Below are 25,920 nucleotides of genomic sequence, written 5' to 3'. Positions count from 1 at the left end.
TGTTTAGACATGATATTTTGGTAAATGAGTCAACAATTTTATCCCGTCATCATCAGTTACTGCACAAAAACAAATACGGATAAGATGAAAAATTTGGAATGTTAATTTAGACTTTCTAGAAAAAATCTCTTAGAACATGTTCTAATGGACTGAACTGAGCTGAATATTTTATGAGAGAGAGAACATGCCCTTAATTTTTATTTTTATGTGGGATTGGGTGTGGGGTAATAAGCAACCAATAAAGAATCGTTGAATGTGATGTTGAAGGTGTGGCTTGTAGTAAACTGGAAAACCACTGGTTAGCAGAGTCATTTCAAACTTGCAATGAGAAAATGATGAAAATGGATATTTTGGTTGTAAAGCCAAGACGAAGCAGCTTCTTATCAAATTCCTTCAACTTTTCTAAATCATTCAAGACTTTTTGCTCCAAGAAGAACTCTCAGCAACCCCAACAAAACCCTGATGATGATGATGCAAAAGACAATAAAACTGGTAAAAAAAAAAAATAATCTTTTCAATTGTTGATTTCATTCATCATTTTTAGTTAAAACCCATCTCAATTTTGTATTTCTTTTCCTTTAATTTGGAGCAAATATTCTCTTATTCTTATGCATTTTTGTTTGTTTATACTTCGACGCTGAATTGACTGTATATTTTAGATACTTAGGAATACTATTATATGTTGATTTATTGTCATTTTCTTTAGCTGTGTTAGCATTAAATTAATCTTGTTTAGTGCAATTTGAGGAATATTTTTGTGTGAGGGTTTGGAAAATGAACTTGGGTTAGTTGGTTGTTTTGGTTTGATCTTAAGCTAAATGGGTTTTTGTGGATTGAAATGATACATATCTTATAGATGAATCGGACCCGGAGTTTGGGGTTATGTTACCATGCATCTTCATCCTGCTGAAACTTTGGGATTGCTTGGGTGCTAATTGGCAATAGGTTGTGGATTTTGAATAATTAAGCAATACATTGTGATGGCTAATTTATACAATTATATAGTGTATGTATTTATTTGCTTAGTATGCTGGTAGATTGTCTCTTGAGTCTTGATGAAAGCATTCTATCTAGACTCAGAAAGAATTGGAGAAGCAAGAATTTATTTCCGTCCTTTGGACCTTCATATCCTTGACCTCTTGTCAACTGTCTTGGCGCATTATGCATTTGAATTCTTACTTCGTATAGTATTGGGATTTCATTGGAACTTTGGAGAATTGATCTTCATTCCGTCTTTAAGTGGGGGTGGGGGAGGGCGGTATGTCCATGTAGTTTTACTATAAAGCAAGTGGTTACTTATCTTTTTACTTTTGTGCTACCTGCTATATATCCTTTTAGTTGTAACATGTTCAAGAGTGAACAATTTAATTAGAGAACAGCAAGGTAGAAATTGTATGTGAGCTAGAAAGTTTTTGTTTAATATCTAGTCTATTCCATTTTAGCAATTAACAATAAGAACTCTAAAACACTCAGACCAAAGCTAGCTTAATATCAACAGATTGTGCTAAAAGCAGGGCTTTAAAATTTAAGCAACAAGTTACCTGTCATAGCAGAAGCTATGAATTACTTCAAAAATTACCTTAATCAATCAGATAACCTTTGAGCAGCCTTAAAGAAGATCGCTTTAATAAGAATCTTCCCTGTTTTAGCACAACCAAATATACAATATAGAGTCAATAAGATGCATATTTTATGAATTGAAGGGTAGGTGGTCTTTCTTCTGATCCTTGTGATTCTATTAGCTCACAATCCAGCAAAGACCTCACCCCCAACATTTTCAGGACTATTCCACCACTAAATTGCAGCTTTTCCCGAGAACAAGTGTTGGGTTGTTTCAACTTTCACAATTACCATGGCATAAACTGCAGATTGCTGAAGGGTTTATCAGAAGTGTTAAGTTATTGAGATATACTTGGACTAGGTTTGTTGTGACACATGAGAGCCTTCTCCATGTCACCTTCTCAACTTGCCATAAAACTGTTTTTAATTTGTATTACCAAAAAAAAAAAAAAATGACCCTTAATTTCTAGTCTCAAAAGGAATATAGTTTAATACTACCTCCATTTCTCAAAGTTCGACTCACAAAGTAAGTGTGCAGCTTTGGGCTCACAAAAAGCAAGTTAGAAAAACTGGAATTACAGCTTTGGGCTCAAGTCCTGCTCATTGAAGCATGAAACCTTTCTTAATGGACTATGTTATATGTTTTCTATTAAGAGATGAATAGAAAGTTTTTTGCTGAAAATGTATATTTGTGGTGTTCTGAATGTCCACTGTAGCCTAACAAATATAGTGAAATTTTAAAAGTGAGTTCTATTTCGGATACAATTAGAAAGTATTGTTGCATATCATTCCCTTCTTTCTTAGTACATTTAGGATAGGTTTAGATGGTTTTAGAATCATTATTTGAAGCTCTCTCCATATCTTCCTATCTTGAGATTTGAGAAGTAGTTGGTGCGCGTTCCCTCCATAAGAAGTCTTCTCAATGATTAAATGGAAAAGAAACCACTAGATACTTATCTGGAATTCTTGTAATAGTCAGATTGTTGCTTTGTTCCTGAAATCCTGTATTTGCATCATTTAAGGACTTAATCATAAGCGCTTTCTTAATTTATGTACCTTGTACATAGCGTATTATCTTTGTGAAAGTGCACATTGTCATCACCTTTTCCATGTTGACTTTGCTGCAATATTTAATTTTTAACTGAGCTTTGTACAAAGATGTCAAGCTTGAATCACCTCTCTGTATGTGTCCTAAATCAGTAAATCAGTATACATTCTGATGAGTATCTTTCTCAAGAACATCTCAAACTTTTGATTTGTTGATAAATATGTTTTATTCCTGGAAAATCCAAATATATCTGTAAGTAATTAAAAATGACATTTTCTGTTTGAGTCTGAATAAAAATAAGGAAAAGAATGTTATTGAGGTTGCATTTTCTGCATTCAGATGATATTGCTTTTTTTTTTTTTTATTCCAAGAGCAACTGTGGCAATGACATCGAATGGTTCAGTTATTATTATTTGAGTACTTCAGGTCAGTTAGACATTGGTGTCCTCAACCTGATCAGGAGTTTATTGCTAACTCCTTGATTAGTCGTACATTAAAAGTCTATTCCAAAGAATACGGTGTTAGTTTGATGTGTTTGAACTGCATAATCTTTCCCATTTCAGCTTTTTTCATGGAACAGTTCATTCATTAGAGTTTAGTCTCTCCGGTCTTTACCCTAACTTAGTAATTGTGGTCTCATATTCAAATAATCTCTTTATTAAATTTCTGATGGAGGAGGAAAGATGAAGGGACCCAACAGAGACCTGGCTCTTCACGGCTTAACTCAGTACAGCCTTTATGAGCCAGGTCCCTTGCATGTCTTTCCCCTTTTTTGTAGAGGGGGGAAGATAAGAAAAATCCCGCTCCTTAAAATCGTAGTTGGTGCAGGACTCAAACTTGAAGGAATCCTAATAAGAGTATTAACTGCACCAAGCGAGATACTCTCCTTTAGTCAAGAATATGGCTACTGCTTGACATAGTAACGGGCTAGACTTGCTTTACATTGAAATGTTGGTACACTTGTAAAATAAGAAACAAAATATAATATCTTGAATTTTTCTAGGTGACAAATTCTCTACTGATTGGGACAAAGCATGGTCAAGCTTCAAGAAGCAGGGGAAGAAGAGCTTCTCATCACAGTTTTCTCCAAACAATTATGTGACCTGGAATCCAAGGCGTTCAAACTACCCTTTATCCGAAGAAGTTGATCCAATCAAGAGAACAGAGAGATCAAACCTCATGTTATGGACAAGCCCCAGGTTTACTCTAGGTTTAGCCATTGTGATAATCTCCTTATTGTTAATTTACACCATTCTTGCTCCAACAAAGTGATAATTACTTTAAGATTAGATGCATGCCTCTACATATATATATGGCTGCTAGAAAAATTGATTCAATTTCATTAAAGTGCTGAGTCAAAGTATATTATGTGTATTCTTCTTTTTCATGATCCCTTGCATGATTCAGTGTCTATAATTTGACGATATTCTGTGTTCTATAAGGATGTTTATTACTATCTCCATTACATATTATTTGCAACGATTAGACATTTTCCATCTCTACTTTATGTCAAATCGTTGCAAATAATATGTAACAAAGGTAGTAGTTGGTTTGCCTTTTGAATGGCATTGTTCACCAATTATACGATTTATACCTCTATCAGAGTTCTGATAATGTAGAATTCAGTTTTTGATCAGTATTCCCTTTTAAATGATTCATGTTAGCCGACCCCAAATCATTTTGGGACTAGAACTTTGTTATTGTTGTTGTTGTTGTTGTTGTTGTAGTACTCCCTTTAAAATGATTATGCGCCTTGCAGTCAATCAACCCTTCCATTTTATCTTTTACTTATGCTGTCATGCTTAGCTGGTTGAGTACCAACTTCGGAGCTCATCAGGAACCTGTCCATTGAATGCAGTGTTTGTAGTGTAAGGGCTATGGGGTACCACCAAAATTATTGTTTCTTTAGTTAAATCTGTTAATTTCTTTGAACTACAAATGAGCAAATAAAGCGATATATAGTTTTACTTGTACAATGTGCATAATTCTGCCGGTTATACCATTACTACTATAGTCAGGGCAACGTGACATTTTACAAAAACTAACATATCGACGGACTATTCCAATCATTACCTGACATTTTGACACATCTAAGGTTAAATGATTGGATTTTTTTTACTCATGTAATCAAAATTTACTACTAGCAGTATGTTTATTGCAAATATGATTTGGTATTGACTTTGTTTTCTTGTTCACATTGTTTGATTATGGAACACTGACTCTCACAATGACTTGACGAATCTGTTGACGCGTAAATCATTTTCAAAGGAGACAAAGTGGTTTGTTGGTTGAACAAGTAATTTATGGAATTGCTATTGTTGGCATGGTATTACTGTTGGCTTCATGAATCATTTATTCAGACTAACAGCTGACTTTGACTTCACTTCCTTAAATTTAGGTCTTATTAAGCATATATACGAAATTACGAAGTACAGTATTTCTTAACATTTATTAAAAAAAAAATTAAAAAAAAAAACGAACATTATATCCTCTTAGGTTTTTTTAGTGTCACACTAGAGTTTTTCGCCTATGTCAAGTCTTTACTACGTAGCTTTTATTCATTACTCGCGTGTTCTAAAAAAAAAGGTTTATTCACTACTCGTAATATCATAAATTGTCTAATACTCGATCTGTAGTAAATCTGGTTGTTGTGTGGATCGGGTAAGGGTTGGTGCGGGTCGAGTCAAATAGGGTCACATTTTAGAGTATGCAGCAAAAAAAAAAAAAAAAAAAAAATTGTATTATGAAAGTATACATTATGACTAATTCAACAACGTATATGAGTAAAAAATAAGTCAAAAATATAAATAAATAGTGTAAATATCGGCGTGTCATTAACAAATTGTAGGGAATAAAAAATTGTAAAATTTAGTTTGAGATTGAAATTCTTGAAATTTGACTCAAATGGCATTGTAACAAGTTGAGCTTAACCGGACATTAACTTATTAAGTGTTCTTCATCATATAACAAAGTCGAACGACAGTAACATTGGGTTTGATTAATGCAATATCTTTTCCCATTAATTTCTAAGATAATCATAATAATGTCGTTAATAATGACAGAATAATAGAATTGTTAAAGGTTTTTTTTTTTTTTTTTTGGCACCATGTAGATATGCAAAAACCATCTACAAACAAAGTAAAGGTATTTTTTTAAGGTAAGGAGAATGACCTCAATCCTCACGGTTTTTTAGTCCGATATTTACGAGTTAGATACTTTGAGAGTAATGGGGAAGGATAAGGGATCTCCATCCTCGAAGTGTCTCTAATGGAGATTGAACCCCTAACCCCATGGTTGAAAGGTACAATTCTTACGACTAGACCAAGCTTAACTTGATAACAAAATAATAATAATTACTAATAGACATTTTGTATATTAGAGATTTAAATACTAATTAAAATTGTTTTCTTTTTTATTTTTCCTATGTGTATAAGTCAATTAGTCAAGTCAAACTATTGCATTTAACATGCAAAAAATGATCAAATGATGTCTTACTTGGTACTCCGTAGTTGGTACATAACAAATTCAAAATGATTAATGTAAGAGAATGGAAAGAGTTATGATTTGATCAAGTCACACGTGCAACGGTGCAAGTAGTCTATTCATGTCGTAACTTTTGCCTAAACATGCAATTGATTTAGGAAACATAAGACCCTACATTCGCTAACTCTGCCTTCCTATATTCTCACCATTCCAAACAATATTCAATCTTGCCTACAGTTTTAGAGCTTCACAATGTTGTTATATATATACACATTGATACATTTTATATCATACTACAAATTAATTTTGCCATTTTTTTTTCTTTCTACACTACTTGCAAGTTGAAAGTTGAAAGTTCTGTTTAATTATTTCTTAGCTTTACAAAGCATTTGCTACTTAGCTTTGGTGCAATGGTAATTGCAAGCCCTGATGCAAATAAAGAAAAGGAGAGATTGCCTCCGAAGAGGGGTAGGATTAAGGTCGAGATCATCCGTTGTTTACTAAGCATGGTTACTCAAGCAATTGCGACAAAAAGAAGAAGTAAACGTTGCAACAAAATTACGACGCTGAGTGAAGAAGGTGGAAGCCTCACAACATGAACTACTGATGATCGTAAAAAGGATTGTATTCTCTCTGCCAATAATGTAATTTGATCTTTGCATGTTTAATGTTTGGCAAGTATGTATTATGTAACAATTAGAACTAGCTAAATTGATCTAAATGTCCAACTATAGTATGTATGTCCTTAAATTTCTCCAATAAGTTACTTGTTGCACCACTTATACAAGTAGTATTATTCATCTCTACCAATTTTGCTTACAACATTGTTATATTATTGGGTTTTTCTAAAATATGCCCTCAAAGTTGTTGAGTTTCTAAGGTGTGCTCATACTTTTTCAAAATTACAAGTTGTGGATCTAATAATTTATACAAGTAATGTAAAAAGTTTTAGGAGGGTAATGTAATATATCATATAGTTTTAAAAAACAAAAAACCATAAAACATAAAAACCACGGTGATACCAGAACCCATAACTGCTAATTTTGATGGATTAACAGTATAGGGGTACGGTTGAATAAATATCTTAAGTTGAAGGGTAAATCTTATAATTTTGAAAAAACATGGGCACACCTGAGAAACTCAATAACCACGGGGACATAGGATAGCTTAGAAAAACACTTTATTATTTCTCTCTACCAATTTTGCTTGCACCACTGTTTTACAATTTCTCTACTAAATTTGATGGTAGCACATTTTTATTATTTTTCTGAAATACTAAGAATCTAATGTACTCCCATTAACTGATCAAAAGATAATGGGGTGTACAATAGTATTGTATATTACTCCCTCCGTTTTTAAATACTTACACCACTTTTCTTTTACGGCCGTTTTTATGTACTTGTTCCATTTTCTTATTTGGAAAGTTTTTACTTCATTTAATTCATTTCTCTTATAGTGGACGTTCTAAGCTCAATCAAACGAATAGTAGTTATAGTAATCAAATCAAAGTATGCTTTGTCAGAAATTTTCATGTGATGATTTACTTTTGGAAATTATCTGATTAGCTTGTGTCCAAATCTTGAAATTCCACCCTAAAATTTTCGTAGTATTAAGGGAGACAATATCATGGCATGTCTGCCACTAGAATCCAAGTCTCCTACCAAGTCTATTCTAAAGTAGACAGTTTACCTTATCTGTTGACCATGAAATTATTTAGATACTTAACCACTTTCTACTTAGGTACGTCAGGAACTCAGACTTTCATGACAGAAATTCATCCCCAAGTTCAATTCTTACGGAACCAAGTTCTTTGATCCTTCCATATTCAAACAATGTGTTGTAAGACTTGATTGCACCAAAGAAAAGACGAGCAGTTCTTGTTATTTCGCGAATCCTTCCATGGTATGCTCCAAGCACTTTCAAATAATCAAATGTATATCTGAACTTTACACTTCCTGACTGTTCCAGTGAAATAATACTCATTACATGTTACCATCAAAAATTTTCTTACATCCCTATCTAATTAACCATTTATAAGATCTCGGGTGCAGCAAAACTCCCCAAACCCAACAAAATGAAAGTTGAAGGAAAATCCAACAGACATCCTTTAGCAAGGGCTTAAAAACCATGTAATGTGGGGGGAAATATAAATTAATATACGCAGTGTATTCAATCAATCACTTGATGAAAGTTTCCCTTGTCTGAGAGCGACTTCCAAATCTCAGCAACATGGACTCGCTGAACTTTCTTGCTTCTCCATGAGAACTCTTGAGAAAGTCACAAGTAGCAGGTTAAGGTAGCTCTCTTGGCACTCAATTAGCCTGCTCAGAACTTAATTGCAATCAGCACCAACAGCTTCGTGGACCGACTTGTATCCATCCCTCTCCAAGCATTCAGCCAATTCAGCCTAAGGATAAGATCATCATGAATGTGAAACAGAATATTTTAACATCAAGATAATATGAGCATGTCACTAATTTGGGTGCACCCCAAAAAGGCCCTGCTCTTCAGCTAATATAATCACTGCTGAAGCAGGACAGATCTCACATCCAAGCACCTACATAGCACCTCATTTGCACATGAACTACCCATAATGGTGGCTAAAGCAATAATATACCTTTATTCGTGGAATAAGGGCAGGTCCTCCATAGGCAAATGCAGTGTATAGCTGAACTAGTGTAGCTCCAGCACGTATTTTCTTGTACGCCTCTTCACCACTGATTTAAACACAACAGAGTTGCAAAATCAATCAAAAGGCTTATAAGCTTAAATATGATCTTACTTACAGTAACATACTAATGAAGTAATGCTGCTATGAGTTAAAAAAAATAACCTGCCAACACCACCACAGCCAATTAAAGGAATCTTCCCCTGTAATTATTAAAAAGTAAATAAATAAATAAATAAATAGGAGTTCTGTTAAACAAATTGTCAAGGGTGAAGTTGGGGAAGAAATATCCTGAGAAACATAGCAATACTAAAAAACACAGCTCATAGGTTATATCTTCCTTGACAAACAGATACACTCAAAACCAAGCTTAGCTAATATAACTGCTACTTTGCTGTGTAGGCTTGCATGTTTGCAATTGGGGCTCAATGCATGTTAATGGAGCCAAAATAATCATAAGCCCACCATCAACTACAGGTCTACAGCACCCCATCCTCCCCCCAAAAAATACAAAAAAATACACATAATAAAGTGAGGAAGAAAAATCCTAAAATAAACAAATGGCCAGGATGAAATTTTCGCTTGGTCTTATACTCTTATGACTTCTCTAGCAATGAAAGGAATCAACAAGCCACAATTCATTCACAATAAAACTTCCTGGTATAAGGGAACTTTAAAACTAGCTAGAAAGAGAACTCAAATCAAGCTCACTCACAATTTCAAATGATGAGGAATATTATAAACAGTTAGATGACAGAAGGTGGTGCTGGATCACCAATTAACTAATTGAAAGCAGGCAAATGTACAGTTAGAAACAATAAATAAAATAGCAAGATGATATAAAACCAATCAGTCTTCAATCTACTGTAGTCTTATTTTTATGATGAGCAAACACGCATTCAATCTTTGTGGAAGATTCACTCTCCTTACGCCTATGCATGTGTTAGTGCCTTAGGGAGTTTTCAGAAAGATACATACTATGAAAGAAGTTATGATAATTTTTAAGCAATAAAGAATCATCTCATTAAGGTTGTCTTGCAGTTAGCAGGCTCGCGAATGTAGTTGAAAACACCCGCTATAACATAAGAGATTTCGGAATGGAGTACCCATACCCTTGTTAAGTTATACATTTCTTTCAAGACACTGGTTGATAAGTCAAACAAAGGCTTCCCACTTAAACCACCAACTTCCTGAGATAGAGGATTCTGGCTGATGGAGTCAGGCCTTGAAATAGTCGTATTTGATATAATCTGCAGAGAACCAGACAATTTTTAAGATTGTACTAAATAGCACATTATAAGTTAAGAGTAATCTATTTTATCAACCAAATCTTAGACATGTTCACATCATAAAATGCTCATGCTGTCATGCAAATATGTGCCACTCATTTCTCATAGTATAAGAAATCATACAGTTAAATTCCAATCCAAACACCAATGGAGGACATTTTCTACACTCGATTTGAAAAAAATAGTAGGAAAATTTGTTGAAAAAAACCTTTTAAATGCCTCATTTTGCAAGAAAAAACCTTTTAAACAGATTTTTTGTTTAAAAAAACCACCACGATGACTTTTTTTGTTTGATGAAACCTCCACGCACTTTTCCGGCATTGACTGCTCAATTCAGGCGTTGACTCTTTATTTTCCCTACTTGCAGCCTACTATTGGGTAATACTCCCTCTTTTTTTTTTTTTTTTTTTTTTTTTGCTCCCTAATTTTCCCTCTATAACTATTCTACGGCAAGCCTCCCCAACTCAATTGAAAAAAAAAAATTAAGGCAAACTTCCCCAAATCAAAACAATTGAAAGGTAATTTAGGGTTTCTTAATCTATTTTTTCCCCTGCTATTCTTAGGTCTTTCAGGCTTCCTCTTTGTCTTACCAAACAAAACAAAACAAAATCGGAGAAAGTCAACAAATTAGGGCAACAATTTGAACATTTCTACTCAACAAATTCAACAATCCATCAAAGTTTGCATCCAAACGACCCCTTTCTTCCTCCTTTGGCCATTGATAACAGTAAATACGTGAGTTTCTCACTTGTCTTAAAAAAGCCCCAATTTTTATACTAATTCCAAATTCCAATTAGACTTACCTTATGTTATTGTTGAAGTATTAATGGCGAGCAGCAAAGGGGAGAGAGAGAGAGAGAGAGAGAGAGAGAGAGAGAGAGAAACCCAAATTGATTTGATAGAACTGTTGAGGATTCATGGAAGAAGGAGAGAGAGTATACAGGGGAAAGAATTTGGGGGGGGGGATAAGAGGGGAAAAATAAGAGGGGTGCAAATAAAGGAAAATAAGGAGTCAAACGCCTGAGTTGAGCGGTCAATGCCGGAAAAGTACGTGGAAGTTTTATTAAACAAAAAATGTCATCGTGGTGGTTTTTTTTAATAAAGATCCGTTTAAAAGGTTTTTTCTTGCAAAATGAAGCATTTAAAAGATTTTTTTAAACAAATTTTCCAAAATAGTATAAAATATTTTGTTTGCTTGCAAACTCTATTATCCTATTATCAATCCACTTGAACTAAGGATACCTTCTTCAATCCAAGCAAAAAATTTATTTTTTAAAAAAAAAATTAAAAAAAAAAAGTCAATATACATGTACAACGGAGACTGGAAAATATACCATTTTATAGTAAGTAAAGGCATGATAACTTAGTATGAAGAAGAAAGCTTACCAGTCCATCTACTTGGAGAGCAAGCGCAACCTGGGAAAGGGATGAAATAGAATCTTAATATAGTATGTAGATACTTAACAAAGAGTATACAGTTCACAATCAAACAAGTACCGCAGCAATGTCTTCAAGGTCCTGTTTAGACAAGTCTGGGGCAATTTTCACAAGCAGCGGAGGTGGACCTTCATCCCCCCATTGCATTTCATCACGAGCAGCTTGAACCTGCATGACTTTCCACAAGCATAGTTAGTAGAATAAATTAGTAAAAGCAATGCGTAGACATAAAAATAGGATCTGAAGACAAAACCTTTTTAACGAGATCCTTAAGTTGTTTTCTTCCTTGAAGCTGACGCAGTCCAGGTGTATTTGGTGATGAAACATTGATCACCTGATTAAAATAAGGACACTTTAAATTCACAGAAATTGCATACAATAAACAGATTTGGGTAGCTAACACCACCATCAACATACTGTGATATCAGCTAAAACTTAAAACTTTATTGTGACAGACAATTAAAACAAAATAAATATAAAGAGTAACTAATGCTTTATTTTGATAACAAAGGAGGAAGGAAAGGAAGGGGGGGAGAGAAAGGGGGGAAGACATAAGAAACAGGATCAAGAGAATCAACAAGATGTACCAACATTTTGAAAGGGCAAACAAAAAATTAATAAAGCACCAGGTAAAGGAAGTCACCAAAGTAAATTTTGTAGTAAATTCTTCCCAGTCTTTGGATAACTGGCCAAACAAAGGGAACATGGCTTTAAAAAATTAAAAAATATAAATAAATAAATCTTCCTTCAATCAACAAGACGAGCCCACACCATAATACATTGCTTATTTTCACAAAATTTTACAGTTATTTTCAAACTGCTATGAAGCCAACATAAAAATGCAAACAGATTAATTGCATCCCTAGATACTAGAAACAATCAACCATTTGGTACTAGCTGACAGAGATATAATGGACTTCAGATACAGACTCTTTTGATCAAAATTCTGTAGTATCACATCAAAATTCTAGTATGACCAATTTTGATGTGATACTACAAATTAGTTATTCTGGTAAGTTGTTTCACTTTGACTTTCAAAGCTTCAAATGCACAACTTTAATCATTAATATCTTCAATTACAAATTAGTATAAAGCTAAAAATTATACATTGAGATAAATCCAACATTTTACAAGATAATGTATTTATATATATTAGTAAAAAAAAAAAAAAAAAAGGTCGAAGTGGGTTATGTGCATAGAGTAGAAATGAAAGTGGGAAAAGCCCGACAAGGGCGACAACTATACAAAAATGGAGGGTGTGTATAATCTGAAAGCTGAAACCATTATTAAATATATAGACTAAAAATAAAACACTACATAACCTAGATTACATTAAAACAGACATAGGTATGGAAACAATGTAGAAAAAAGAAAAGTAATCCCAAATAGACAAATAGTACACGAACACAGCAAAAAAAAAAAAAAAAAAAAAAAAAACTATTACAAAAACATTTATCAAAAAGACTTTAATTGTAGATCATAAAAGGGAATTACCTAAGATGAAAAATGGCTAAACTCAATACTTGACCACCCAAAAACATTGTTGCTAGCAAATTCAAAAAAAGGAAAAATTACATGTTTCTACATTATCAACTAAAGGGAAGCCAAAAGGATGGACTATCCCTAGATATGTTCAGCCTATGATTAGGGCCTCTTCAAGTTAGATCTTGTATAGACATTGTCCACGAGGAACACATATTTAAATTATTAAAATAATTTTTTGGAGAAAACTTATAATGGTTTTATATTCCAAAACAACATTTGGCCAACTTCCCATCACAAAAGTAAACCAGTAAATAAGTTAGTACGTAGCTTTATTAATATATATAAAAGTTTATACCTTAAATAATCTCCCAATTCTTATTTGTTCAAAGCATTTTTCATTTTTGTTCATTCTTGTATGATCTACCCACTTGCTTAATTTTATTTTAGGCATATCCCCCCCATTAGGCCTTTACTATCTTACCCCCACATAACCCACAATAATTAAATCTTTTTACACTCTTTCTTACTTTATTCAACTTTTAATTACCCGGTTACCCCTATCCACCTTTTTACAATCTCTCTTACTCACTTTAACACTTTTTTCAAAATTTGCGTAACCTACAATCTACAGCAATTGAGTAGAGCCAAAGAATAGAGGTAGTATATGTACTCTACATCCTTCTTTTTTCTTTTCTTTTCTTTTTTTTTTTTTTTTTTTTTTGTTGACTTGTTTAGAGTATTTGATATGAAAAGAAAACTTTATCAAAAGACACATTCATGTGGGATCATGTTAGATTCTTATCAGCGTGTATTTTCAAAATATCAGCTTTTCACCATAATATTGCACAAATTTGTGTAATTCTATATGCATTGGAAATTTTTATAAAATCTAAATGGGACAAACTGCAAAATTCAACACCAAGATGCTTTTGAGAAGGCCGAAGCTTGTTCTTTTGACTATTTTGATAGAATATTCAAAGCTTAGTTAGGTAAATGCTTATATAAACATGTGTTTTAGTGATATTGTCGCAAATGGATGAATATGAACGCCACCTCATTACAAAGTTGGTATATACACAATCTGTAAATTTATGTTTATATAGGCTGAATATTTGGTAGCTCCTTTAAAAGAAATTTGGACTCACAGTAGCTAAATTTACTTTAGGGAAACAAATTTAATAATTATTGAACATAAAGCAAGTAAGAAACAAAAGAATATCTACCAGGTAGTCTGCATACTGGGATAATGTGTGCACTCCTTGTACATAGTCGTTAGCAGCATCTTCACTCGTCTTATTCTTGCCGAGGTTGACACCAAGAATTCCTGGGCCAGCCTTTCCTCCTGGTTTCCCCCCATCATTAGCAGTAGGGGAAGTGCTAGAACTCTCATCTAACTTCCTCTTGCCGTGTTGTGCACCTAAACGTTTAGCAACAGCTTGTATACCCTCACTATTAAAACCACAGCGATTGATGATTGCACTGTTTATATGTCAATCAAATGCAATATATTAGAGAGAGAATGTTTGCATGTATCCAAGAAACTATATGAAGCCCATGCAGCCACATGTTCTTATGATTACCTAACAAGTTAACATAATGTATGGCTTCCTATTCAGGCTCTCTCTCCTAATTTGCCAGCCTCAAACCAACAATAATGATACGCATCTCAAATTTAAACTTAACACAATAAGCGATGGAAGTAATGGGCTATGGTTATACGGGTTTAGCTGAGGGATGACATGAGGACAAATAAGTCCACACCAACTTTCCCTTTTTTCTTATATCAATAGACACTAGGCAGGCTTTGCTAAAGCTTTGGGTGGTTTCTATAAACATAACCCCTAAGAAGATTATAGCTGATTCACCTTACTATAGTGCCACAATTTTTGGATAAAAAGATCAACTACAAGAATGGGGAATTTTCAAATTAATAATTGTTTGTTCATAGGAAAAGTGATGATACACTGGATTACAGGTAACCCTACAAATGAAATGAAACTATAGTTGATCACTAAAATTAATTTGTAATTATATCACAGGCATTATTGATAAATCAGGATGTAAGCGTGCATGTGCATATGTGGGTGTACATCGGTGTAAAATGTATATCTATTTAAGTACTTATGCAGAAATCAACAGACAAACACACCCAAAAAGTGTGCTCACTCTTATACACCTCTTTATGCAGGATCAAAGGTAGAAAGGATCGGCTAGATTCATGAAAAAAAGCATGTGACGCAGATTGTTCCAAAATTATACTTACCGTTCCTCCCGCAATCTAAAGATACGAGGCTTTGGATTGCCCTCCTGTGGAACAGGAGTAACAGAACCAACTTCTACGAAGCCATAACCAAGACCAAGCAGACCTTCGACAGCCTCAGCATTTTTATCAAATCCAGCAGCAAGACCTATTGGATTGGAGAACTTTCTTCCCCAGACTTCCAGTTCTAGAATGGAAGGATCTGGCCTTTTTTCTCTAGGAACCCATCCACGAGCAGCAGCTGAGACAGCCAATCTATGGGCAACCTCTGGATCTAATAGGGCAAAGAATGGATTCACAAGTTTTGTCGCTGAAAACAACCAACCACTGCAGAAGAATACAGCTTTTATCATAATGATGACAAGGTAGTCTGAGTCACTTATTAACAGACACAAATGTCAAGAATCTGTGCAGTAATTCCCTTCATTATATACTTTTGGCAATATAACACATAAGTTTAGAAAAAAACCTTGATTTCACACAACATTTTACTCAATTGTAAGTATAAAAGGACTGGGGGAATATGTTGGTTGAAGTAGGGTACATTACTTTTATATGTTAAAAGTGTATGAGCTGAGAAATTAGATTTTTGCTATTTCAAAATAATTGCTGACTGGCTTGCAGATATCAGAGCTCTAATAATGGGAATTTTCCATCTCTGAATTTAACTTAAAAAGAGGTTGGGGGTTCGTTTTATACTGTTCGGGAGATTGTTAGAGAGATAATTTAAGAAAATTGGGTTCTGGGTCCTGGACAATTTAATTATGAAGAGCAAAAAGATGATACCTTTGCGGTTGATTATCCGTTGGGAACAATTTCTTCTGAACCTCAAAAATGGTTTATTGAGTCAAGAAATAAAAGGAAACTATGGTGCTCAATATAGACAACAGTGGGAAATCTACTAGACATTTCGATTAGGATGTTGTTCTGTACTCTACTGAACACCAGACTGAAAAAATAGGGGAAGATGCTGTTAAGGTGGCATGTATGTCAACAAGTGATAAGACTTAAAACCTTGTTATTTCAGATCATCAAGAACAGGCAAGTTTGGAGGAGGTGCCTTTGAATAGCAATGGGCAGTATTTCAATGTGAGTGAAAGACTGAAAGGGATAGTGTTCATTTTGTAAATCATGTGCAGATTAATGAAACGTCAGGGAGCTTGATAAGTTGTTAGCAGAAGGATCACCAGAATGTCAGACTTTTGAAGCAGGTGAGGAATCAGAAGGTACAGGTGCACTAGAAACTAATTCAACACTTCCAACTGAGGATGTGCAGATAGAGACTTTCCCATTGAGGCCCACAGCTGAGGAAACAAATGACTTAAGAAGCACATTATCTGAATCGAGAAACTTTGATAGTAATTTATATGATTTGGTAGCTGAAAAGGTTCAATTAAGCAACATCACTCTGGTCTTGGATAAAGATATCTCCTCTGACAGTTCTTCTGATCTGATGACAATTAAGAGATCAGACAACTTCGAAGTTTCAGTGTCGGGTGGAAGCCAATATGCAGAGGTCATTAGGTCATTAGGTCAATCATATGGTGGTTCAACACTTCAACATAGGGAGGATAATCTGAAAATTGACTCGATAGATATGCCCAATTCATTCCCAATAAAAGATGATATTGTAATCCACCATGATCGCGTGAAGCCGCGAACCAAATATCAACACCACATGACTCAATACTGAAGACTGCTGAACCAAATAACCAAATAAAAAAAACTTGATTTCTGTTATTGATTGATTTGTGAATTACTTGAACGCTGTCCTTACAATCATATTGTTGCCAACTCACATGATGTTTGACAAGGTAAATTATGTTAAAGCTGCAAGCTTTGCTAAATGCCTAATCTGTTTGACACTGTCAATGCAACAATGTCAGGTTATCATTCTGTAAAGTGTAAACATCTCAACAGAACCAACTCCTGGGAATATTTCCATCCCGCAAACTAACTTGAAACTAAAAGAAACCAATTTTAAAAAATGACCAAAGATAAAAAAAAAATTCACTATCAATCAATCAAATCTCACTTCTCCCACACGCTCATCAAACTCACAATACCTTCATTATCAATTACACATGACAATCCAACTACACATTGAAAGCTGTATTGCAACAATTCCAATTGTTCCCTTGCCAAAAAATCACTCTTTATTTGCAACCATTTCGACTTATGACAAGAAATGTTTTGCAATTTTCTATGAGGTTAGCAAATTACATTAAAGTTAATAATCGGCATATGAGCACTTCAAAGACCTATTTTCCATAAAGATCTTGGGAAGTGGGAAGCTTTATCACATTCCTATGACTGTCAACCGGCCACTATGTGGATATCTTATTCATTGCCAACTGATCCACGAATCAAGGCTATTAAAACGTAAAAGTAAGCGACATTGTCCTATCAAGACTATATGTCATATGAAGCCGAAAGCCTCAAAGAAATCAACTAAAGTGTGAGTAGAAAAGTCGAACAAAAGTTAAAGACACTATGTTTTGCCTTCCAAAACTATAGGTCAATGTTTTTTCCAATTACCATTCCTTTCATGCTACAAACAGATGGTATTATCAATGCTTAGTAACAAATATTAAAGTTTTACCAAACATTCAAGTCACCAAAATGTTAACAATGGCTACACATATCGCATCGCGAAATAACGATGAATCGAAAACAAAATACCAGAATGTTGCTTCATCCACCGTACTAACATAAGCTCCTCCAGCTATAATTAAGCCTATTGTTGCTCCAGTCAATAATCTTCCCTATACATCAACAAAAACAAACATAGTATAATAAGAACTCAACAACGAATTAATTTTGATCTGTAATCTAAACTTATTCAAATTCAACAACAAAACATACAAAACTATAATAAACAAAATTAAACATAAATTATCAACGCTTATAATATAATGCCAGTAAAAATTGAATTGAGCAATTAGCGAAACTTTAATCAATTAATCACAAAATTGAGAATGAGAAACTCCAATTGAAATTAATAGGATGATAAAAAGATAAAAACCTTTGAAGGGTCAACTTTATGGAAGTTTTTGGCGGCGGAGGTGACACTTGCAGTAACCTCGGAGTTGTCGAGTGAAGAACCTCGTACCTTGTCGCAAAAATGGCGACGAAAAAAGAGGGAGTTGAAGAAAGGGGTTTGGGAGAGTGCCCTTTTTGGTAGCTTCATGTATTTTACCGCCATTGTTGAGAGGAAGGAGGTGTCGAGTGTCGACTATTGTGCTGCAAATAGGAGATTGTATTCCGTAGCTCAGTTCAAGTTGACCCGACTGCTTAGAATATAGTTAATCCGACCCTAAAAGAGATGTGGGTATTCTACTTTCTACACAATGCACTCGTGAAAATTACGCCAACAACTCAAGGATCGAAATAATCGAATACTTGCTGTATTTAAATATGAATTGACAGACTGCAGCGGATCAGACCTCGGTGCGCGTCTAAGGTCAAGGCTTACAAGGCTGGGTGGGGGTTCGTGGTAAGGGTATGGCGGGCGTAAGCGGTTAAGGTGGAGGTGTTTGGTTGGGTGAGGTTGTGAGGGCGTGAGGGTGTTGGGCTGGTTGTGGTTGGAGTGGGGGTGGTCCGGGGGTTTATGGGGCCTGGGGTTGGCTTTTTTAAAGTAGTTAGATTTTTGGGATTTTATCACTGGTACCCTTAAAGATTTGACTTTTATCAATGGTGCACCTTATTAAGTTTTCATTATCAGTGGTGCCCCTAATATTTTCACCTAATTGCTACAGTGATCATATTTGATCAAAACGTTTAGTAAACGTTAAGTGTAGGCATTTTGCGAGTGAAGGTCAACGAGTGAGTTTACGATAATACCCCCGGTCATTAACTATCCCTCCAAGCCCAACTAACATCATTTATTACAAAATAAGGCAAAAAGATTTGATCGTCCAACTTCCATATTGTCTCCCCTGTTCTGAAGCTCGCAAGAAAGCCCTAATTGAAGCAAAATTTGTGGAGAATCGCTTTGACAAATTGCGGATTGAGGTTAGTACTCATCTTCGATCTTGATTTTATGAATTATTTTGTATAAATTCTTATGTTTTAGGTTAATGATGAATGTTATTTTGTTTGGGGATATGAGTTCGAATATGAAATCATGATGTAATGTTGTTTGATTTTTGTTGAATCCATGCTAGAGTTGCACTTTATGTATTGTGGATGCTAAAAGTTGGTTTTTTTAATTTACATATTTAATTTGATTATGTGGTGTTTGTGTGATGCATGCTACAGTACTGTCAATTTTATAACCTAGGTTTATTATAGTGATGTTCTTGAGTTTATGATGATTTATTATGTTGTGTAGTGTTTAAATGGTAGTGTACTATAATTTGTGCAGAAGGGATGACACGGCTTTGTTCAGATTTAAATATAAGATACATAAAGTTGATATTGAAATGGATGTTGATCGTTGTAATCTCATGGATTTGATCATAGATTTTGAGGATGAGTTACAGAAAAGAGGGGTAGTTATAGTGAATCCTATCTTTGTTTATGCATATAGAGGGAAACATTGGCCTATTGATGATGATGGTGGTGTACAGAGGCTGTTTAGGACATTCCCTGGGCTAAAATGTATGAGTATCTAGTTGCTACTAACCCTTTGAAATCTACTTATATGAATGACCTTGTTTCTGAGTTTAGAAGAAACAAATTAGTTGCTGAAGTAGGGGACTTCCCACCACCTCCCACAAATGAACCAGACTCACCCCCTCCCCTCTTTTAAATGACCCAAGCTACGTACCTAAAGCTGCTCTTTTATGATATTAATGGTGAGACAACCACACTAGTTGCTGAATTAGGTGATGTACCACCACCTCCTACAAATGCATCACACCCACCACATGCTATAACAGTACGTACCAGCCTCACTCAATTATGCCATTCAGTATGCAATTCAGAGTGAGACCACCAAGCTAAAGCCTAGAAGGAAATTAGTGAAGATATACCCTGATGAGGCTAGTAAGTCTGTGGCTCCTAGTAATGATGCTGAAGCTCCTACAAGCCCCCCACTAGTAGATATGCTAGGTAGTGAGTTTAATTATGATCCAGATTTGACTTGGGTTGATATGTTGAGGGCAATGGGAAGCAAACTGTACAGTCTAGGAGGGAATACACTAAGGGTAGGAAAGAGTTTGAGAAGGTTTGTGAGCAGGCTAAGGCTAAGGCTAAAGATAGTTCTTCAAAGGCAAAATCAAAGAGGAAAGGGAAAGGAAGTTCTTCTAGGGCAGATGCAAAAGGGAAAGGCTCAAGGAAAGGGAAAGGGAAAGATGGTTATGGGGCAGTAGAGATTGACATGGAGAGGGTTATATGCTTTGGTGGTGAGAAGTATCCCCCATCTCCCATATCCCCACACACTGTGTTTAAAACTTTGCCTGTCAGAAGAAGCCCTAGGTTTTCACCAGTCCCAAACACAATTGCTCCCAATGTGCTTCCTTCAACTAAACCTAACGCTAGAGAGTCTACACCAGGCCAGTCACTAATCCTAGTCTATTTGGTAGGAAAATACCAAAGAGTACTCAACTGAGGAAAGGAATTTGGACTAGTTCTAAGGGTAAGGGGATATTACAGCCAAAACAGTTGGTGGGAAGTAGTGAACCTAAAGCTAGGAGGAAGATAACCTATTCTAGCAATGATGCAGGGGGTGGGGGTGAGCCTAGTGAATCAAGCAGTTCTTCTGGTGATGACAGTGAAGATGATAATTTTGAGGTTGATGCTTTTGAGGTTGATGATGACTCTGATGTTGAGGTACCTGAAGATGAAAGGGTGGAAGTCAACTATGTACCCTACATAGAAGACAACTGGGAGGCTGGGTTTTGGGTTGGGTTGTGGACTCTGATGATGACTACTTTAAGAAGTTGTATGGGCAGGATGAAATGTATGAAGAGGTCAAGTTTGGAAAAATTACTCTAAGACCATGGATGATTTTTATAGATAAGGCCCATTTGAGAGAAACACTAAAAGATTATGCAGTGCAAGAGGGGTTTGCTTTGAATGTCATAGCTGCAGACAACAAAAGGTACACTGTCACATGATATGCAGAGTGTTGTGAATGGAGACTTCATGCTAGTAGGTTGTCTGATGGGAAAACATGGACGATAAAGAAAATCTGGCCAGATGTTCATAACTATAGGGGTTTGGAGACCTACAACCCTATAAAGGTACATGGTCAGAATTGCATCAAGGCATAAGAGAGCACAAGAGACTGGAATGATGATGAGTTGTGCCCTAAAATTGTTAAGCTTGTTTGAGATATTAGCAAAGTTACAAGCACATGTAGGGCTTATCAGTCAAGTCCAGGAGAGTATGAGATTCATGAGGGGAAGTCTCAATTTCCTCTAAGTCTCAACAACAAGGTATGTTCATGTGGAACTTGGCAACTGTCTGGTATCCCCTGCAGACATGCAATCAGAGTTATGCTACATGTTAAAGTAGATCCTCACAACTATGTTAGCTCATGGTATTCTGCAAGAACATACAAGCAAGTGTACTGCCATGCTATACACCCCATTCCTGATTTCTCTCAATGGCCACCTGCTGATCCTAACCACCCCCATCAGATTGCCCCACCAAAGATGAAGACAGGTGTTGGAAGGCCCAGCAGAAACAGAAGAAGGGAAGAGGGTGAAGAACAACCAGGCAAAACGGCAAGAACTATGAGATACAGCTAGGGGTGTTCATAAATCGGTCCGGGCCGAAAAAATGGACCGGACCAAACCCGAACCGGACCAGACCAAATTAATTGGTCCAGTCTTCGGGTCTTGAAATTCATTTTTCCAGTCTTCGGTCCGGTCCGGTCCAAAACCCTATAAAAACCGGTTTTGGACCGGACCGATTTTTTTATAAAAAATATGTGTGAGACCTTAAATAACGTTTAAAATTATCCTTAGTAAACTTAGAAAACTTTAACTTTACTAGGGAAGCCTACGCGCGCGGCATATTTAGTTGTTATGATCGAATTATAAAAATTGTCCTAATAATGAAGCCTTGCTACATAGGCTTTTAAACACTTACTAAGAAGTGAATGCATGTCAAGCATAATGTATAAAGTGTTTCAAGTTTCATCCCCGCACTTTAATATACTGTAGTGAAAATCTCAGTGGAGAATAAGCTATGGTGATTAGAGGAACACTAGTGAGTCATTTAATCTATTCGAAGCCTATAGCTTTAAAATGCATAAAGTGTAGGATTTTAATTGAACAAAGAAAGGAGAATGTGTTGTAGGATTACAGCAAAGTACACAGTTAGTGTAAATTTTGAGGTATTTGACTTAATTTCTTACATCCTAAAGTTTGCAAGAGCCATTCAAAGTTAACCATTGAAGCACACAATTCAAAAATGATATAAGCGTACACTATTTTCACAACCTAGTATGAAACTGTGTAACTTAATTGTGGAGTAAGTTCTAATAAATTACTGCCAAGTACAAAGTGAAATACCAATACTGTATATGAATGTTATTTTAGTAATGTCATATTGCCAATATCTATCTAAAAAGGTGAAATTATCTTGTAAATTAAAGAAAAACTCTATCAAACTGAGCAAGGTTCGCAAGTGTATATATATATGGTAATATGAAGGGAGTTGAGCTACTGTCAATACAACAAAATAGCCTCTCGGAAGCTAGAAATTAAACCATGGCTTTGCGTCTTACTCCGTATAATATTCTCCATGCAATTTGCTACCCAATCTGTTCTATGAATATTATCATAACTTCATAAGCATATTGACATGTGGATACATGAAAAATAAGAGTACACAGTTAAGGACACACAGAAGAGTAAAAGGTTTTTTTTTCGTCTGGTGGTTCTTGATCAGGCTAAACCAAAAATTACTAATCAAGATTTATTGGATTAAGAGTGACTTTCTCTGTACTTGTTTCTATGATGAAAAAATTGCATTGAAAACAAATAAGCTTTGGCTATACATAACCTAACAAATTTAGATCTGTCCTACAAAAGATAAGGAGAACTCATCTTCAATTCAATTCTCCAGTCTCAGACACAATATCATTGGCTATTGACAGTGGCATCTTTAACAAGTTCCTTGCCAACATAAGACATGTTTATACCATACACATTTGCCTAAAAGGGAAGACTGGTAGAACCCCTTCCTTTTAAAGCCAGAAGAAAAGAAAATTGATAAAAGATAGAGCAACCCCCTGGTAGCAAATAAGCAATAACACCTACACGGCTACACAACCACACCCATGAATCTGCACATGTACACAAAACCCCATCTAGCCAGCAACAAGTACTCAAAAATTCGAGCATCCAACTTTCAATACAATAACACATTATTAAAGAATCAATAACAACTTTCAATAAAAAAATATAATCTTTCTTAATTTTTTCATCAAACACAAATTAATTCCATACAATTAAACTTCTAAAAATTAAGAACAGACAATAGAAATATAACTAATAAAAAAATAGCAATGAATTTATCAATATTCATAACAAGAGAATCAAATTACCAAAAAAAAAGATAAAAAAAAAATCAAATCATCAAAAGATAAAGAATTTACCAGCAATCTGGGAAGAAACATTAAAGCCACCAACAAGTCTGTTCGATTGGATTTAAAAAAAAAAATTCTAAATATCCCTACCCATGGTGACAACGAAGATGATGTTGAAGAGCAGAAGAGGTGCTTGAGCCTTGGGGTGCTTCAGATCTCCATCAGACAGAAAGATGAAAAGTTGTGACAGAGTAACTAAAAGTTGAAGAAGTGAGAGAAGTAAATTAAGAATTAAACTCATATGATGTACATGTGAGGGTAAAAACGTAAATAAACTTTTTGAAGGGTATAAAAGTCCACACACTATTCATAAGAGTAAGTTTATACTTTTTATAAGGTAGGGATAAGTTTTTTTGCACTAAACATACAAAAAAAGACGCAAAAATGACGTTACAATATGGTATTTCCAATATTTTTAATGTGTTTTCCTTGACTTTATTAAAAATTAATATTCTTTTTAAAAAAATTCTTAAATTGGTCCAAAACGGTCCGGTTCGGGTTAGAATCGGTCAGGTCCGGGTTCGGTCCTAATTTTATCGGTTTGGTCTTCAGTTCTTAAAATTCTAATTTTCGGTATTCAGCCTTATCCGGGTCGGTCCGGTCTTGGACCGATGAACAGCCCTAGATGCAGCAGTTGTGGAAATTTTGGCCACAACAAATTAACTTGCAAAGGGGGATTAAGTGGGAAGGAATTGAAAGCAAGTGAGGCTTTGGTTGTTAAAAATCCAAGAGTGAGGGATCAATCAAAGGCTGCCAAGGAATCTGCTGCTCACTCTAGAGCTGCTGGAGCTGCAACAGAGATCTCATTATCTTAAATGTCCAGCCAACCTCAAAACCTGTCTCAGTCACAACCCTGAAGCATGCTACCCTAAGCTGTCCAGTTCTACTAGTTTTAGTCATAGTGACAATCTTATTTAACTAATTACTTTTTGGATGGGAAGAATTGTTTAAGATGTATCATGTTGGAACAAGTATTATTGCACTGTTGTTGATTTTACTTATTAGCCATAAACTTAAAACTATGATTAAGTTGTTTTTTGGGACAAGTTTTATTCAAATGTTTGACCATTCTTATTTGGCATCAATTACTTATGATTAAGTCTTTTTTTTTTTTTTTTTTTTTTTTGCAAAGTAAGCATTATGTCATGTACTTGTTTCGTTCTTGCAATTTGCTGCTATTAACTACACAAATAACTTGATATACTATTCACAAATAAGCAAACAACACCATTGTAGGCGTCGTTCGAAGTGCGCATATGTAAGCATGTTGTGAATATGCTTGGCACTCATAGGAAGTGGGAATTGACATATACGATAGGGACAACGATTAGGGACCAGGAAAGTAGGGAGCCGCCAACAAGTTTTTAAGGAACTTGTAAACCGTTCACGAATCATAAAAGGCAACCACGATTAAGGGACAACGAAAGGCAACAACGATTGACCCGTGAAGGTTACACCTCATTCATAATCCATGAGATTACTAACTCCATATGGTTCGGAACCACAAAAAGAGGATCGGGGATGATGGTACGAAGTGAGTCAAGGAGTCACATTCGCCCGTATTGGCCTCTACTCGATTCTTATTATGAAAAGTATTCTTGCGATCTCAAGGCATGCAGATAGAATATTCAATTTGCTCCAAACTATTATTAAGCTAAATTGGTTGAATATTAATGCAACATATAATTTCTAAAATATCGTGACCACTTGATTAAACAACAAGATTGAAAAGGAACCTAAGCCGATTGTCCAAACTATCTTATTAGGCATGATTTTCAATTACATAAATCCTTTAACATGAAATATGGTGATCATAAATAATATTAGAATATACAATAATATTGGAAGCAATTTAATAATAATAGTGTTAGTCAAATCAAATTATATTGGAAGCAATTTAATAATAATTATACAAAAATATTGCAAGCAATTTAATAATAATTTCTAAGATAAGAGTAATTAAGTGATTAATTACTCACTTTTTGCGTTTTCTTGAATTGCTACATCATGAATAAATTGTTAGTAACTTCAATACAAATAAATTAAATGGAAATTAAATTAAATAAAAATTAGAGTTGATTTGGCCCAAACCCTCATTTAATTGTACCTTTCACGCCTTGGTTTAAGGATGGAACCTCGGGTGTT

The 25,920-nt window shown here is 35.0% G+C and overlaps 1 protein-coding gene and 1 long non-coding RNA gene across 2 annotated transcripts; one reads left to right on the top strand and one right to left on the bottom strand.

The window, feature by feature from the left end:
- Positions 1 to 228: 228 nt before the first annotated feature.
- LOC145611617 (uncharacterized) lies at positions 229 to 4,032 on the top strand. The gene is made up of 2 exons (XR_014106416.1): positions 229 to 492; positions 3,612 to 4,032. It is a non-coding gene; the product is annotated as an uncharacterized LOC145611617 (long non-coding RNA).
- Positions 4,033 to 7,996: 3,964 nt separating this feature from the next.
- Positions 7,997 to 18,446, bottom strand: LOC145611275 (dihydroorotate dehydrogenase (quinone), mitochondrial-like). Its single transcript, XM_081666589.1, has 11 exons — positions 18,256 to 18,446; positions 17,913 to 17,995; positions 15,234 to 15,557; positions 14,194 to 14,449; positions 11,739 to 11,819; positions 11,546 to 11,653; positions 11,435 to 11,464; positions 9,872 to 10,009; positions 8,925 to 8,962; positions 8,709 to 8,808; positions 7,997 to 8,498 (listed from the first exon to the last, which is right to left on the bottom strand). The coding sequence occupies exons 1-11, from the start codon at positions 18,433 to 18,435 to the stop codon at positions 8,424 to 8,426; spliced, it is 1,413 nt and encodes a 470-aa protein (XP_081522715.1). The 5' UTR covers positions 18,436 to 18,446; the 3' UTR covers positions 7,997 to 8,423.
- Between the last annotated feature and the right edge of the window lie 7,474 nt (positions 18,447 to 25,920).

Source organism: Chenopodium album, chromosome 24 (genome assembly GCF_948465745.1).
Source record: "Chenopodium album chromosome 24, dcCheAlbu1.1, whole genome shotgun sequence".
Classification (NCBI taxonomy): domain Eukaryota; kingdom Viridiplantae; phylum Streptophyta; class Magnoliopsida; order Caryophyllales; family Amaranthaceae; genus Chenopodium; species Chenopodium album.
Note: the sequence above shows the minus strand (reverse complement) of the source record. Positions and strands in the feature narration are given on the sequence as shown.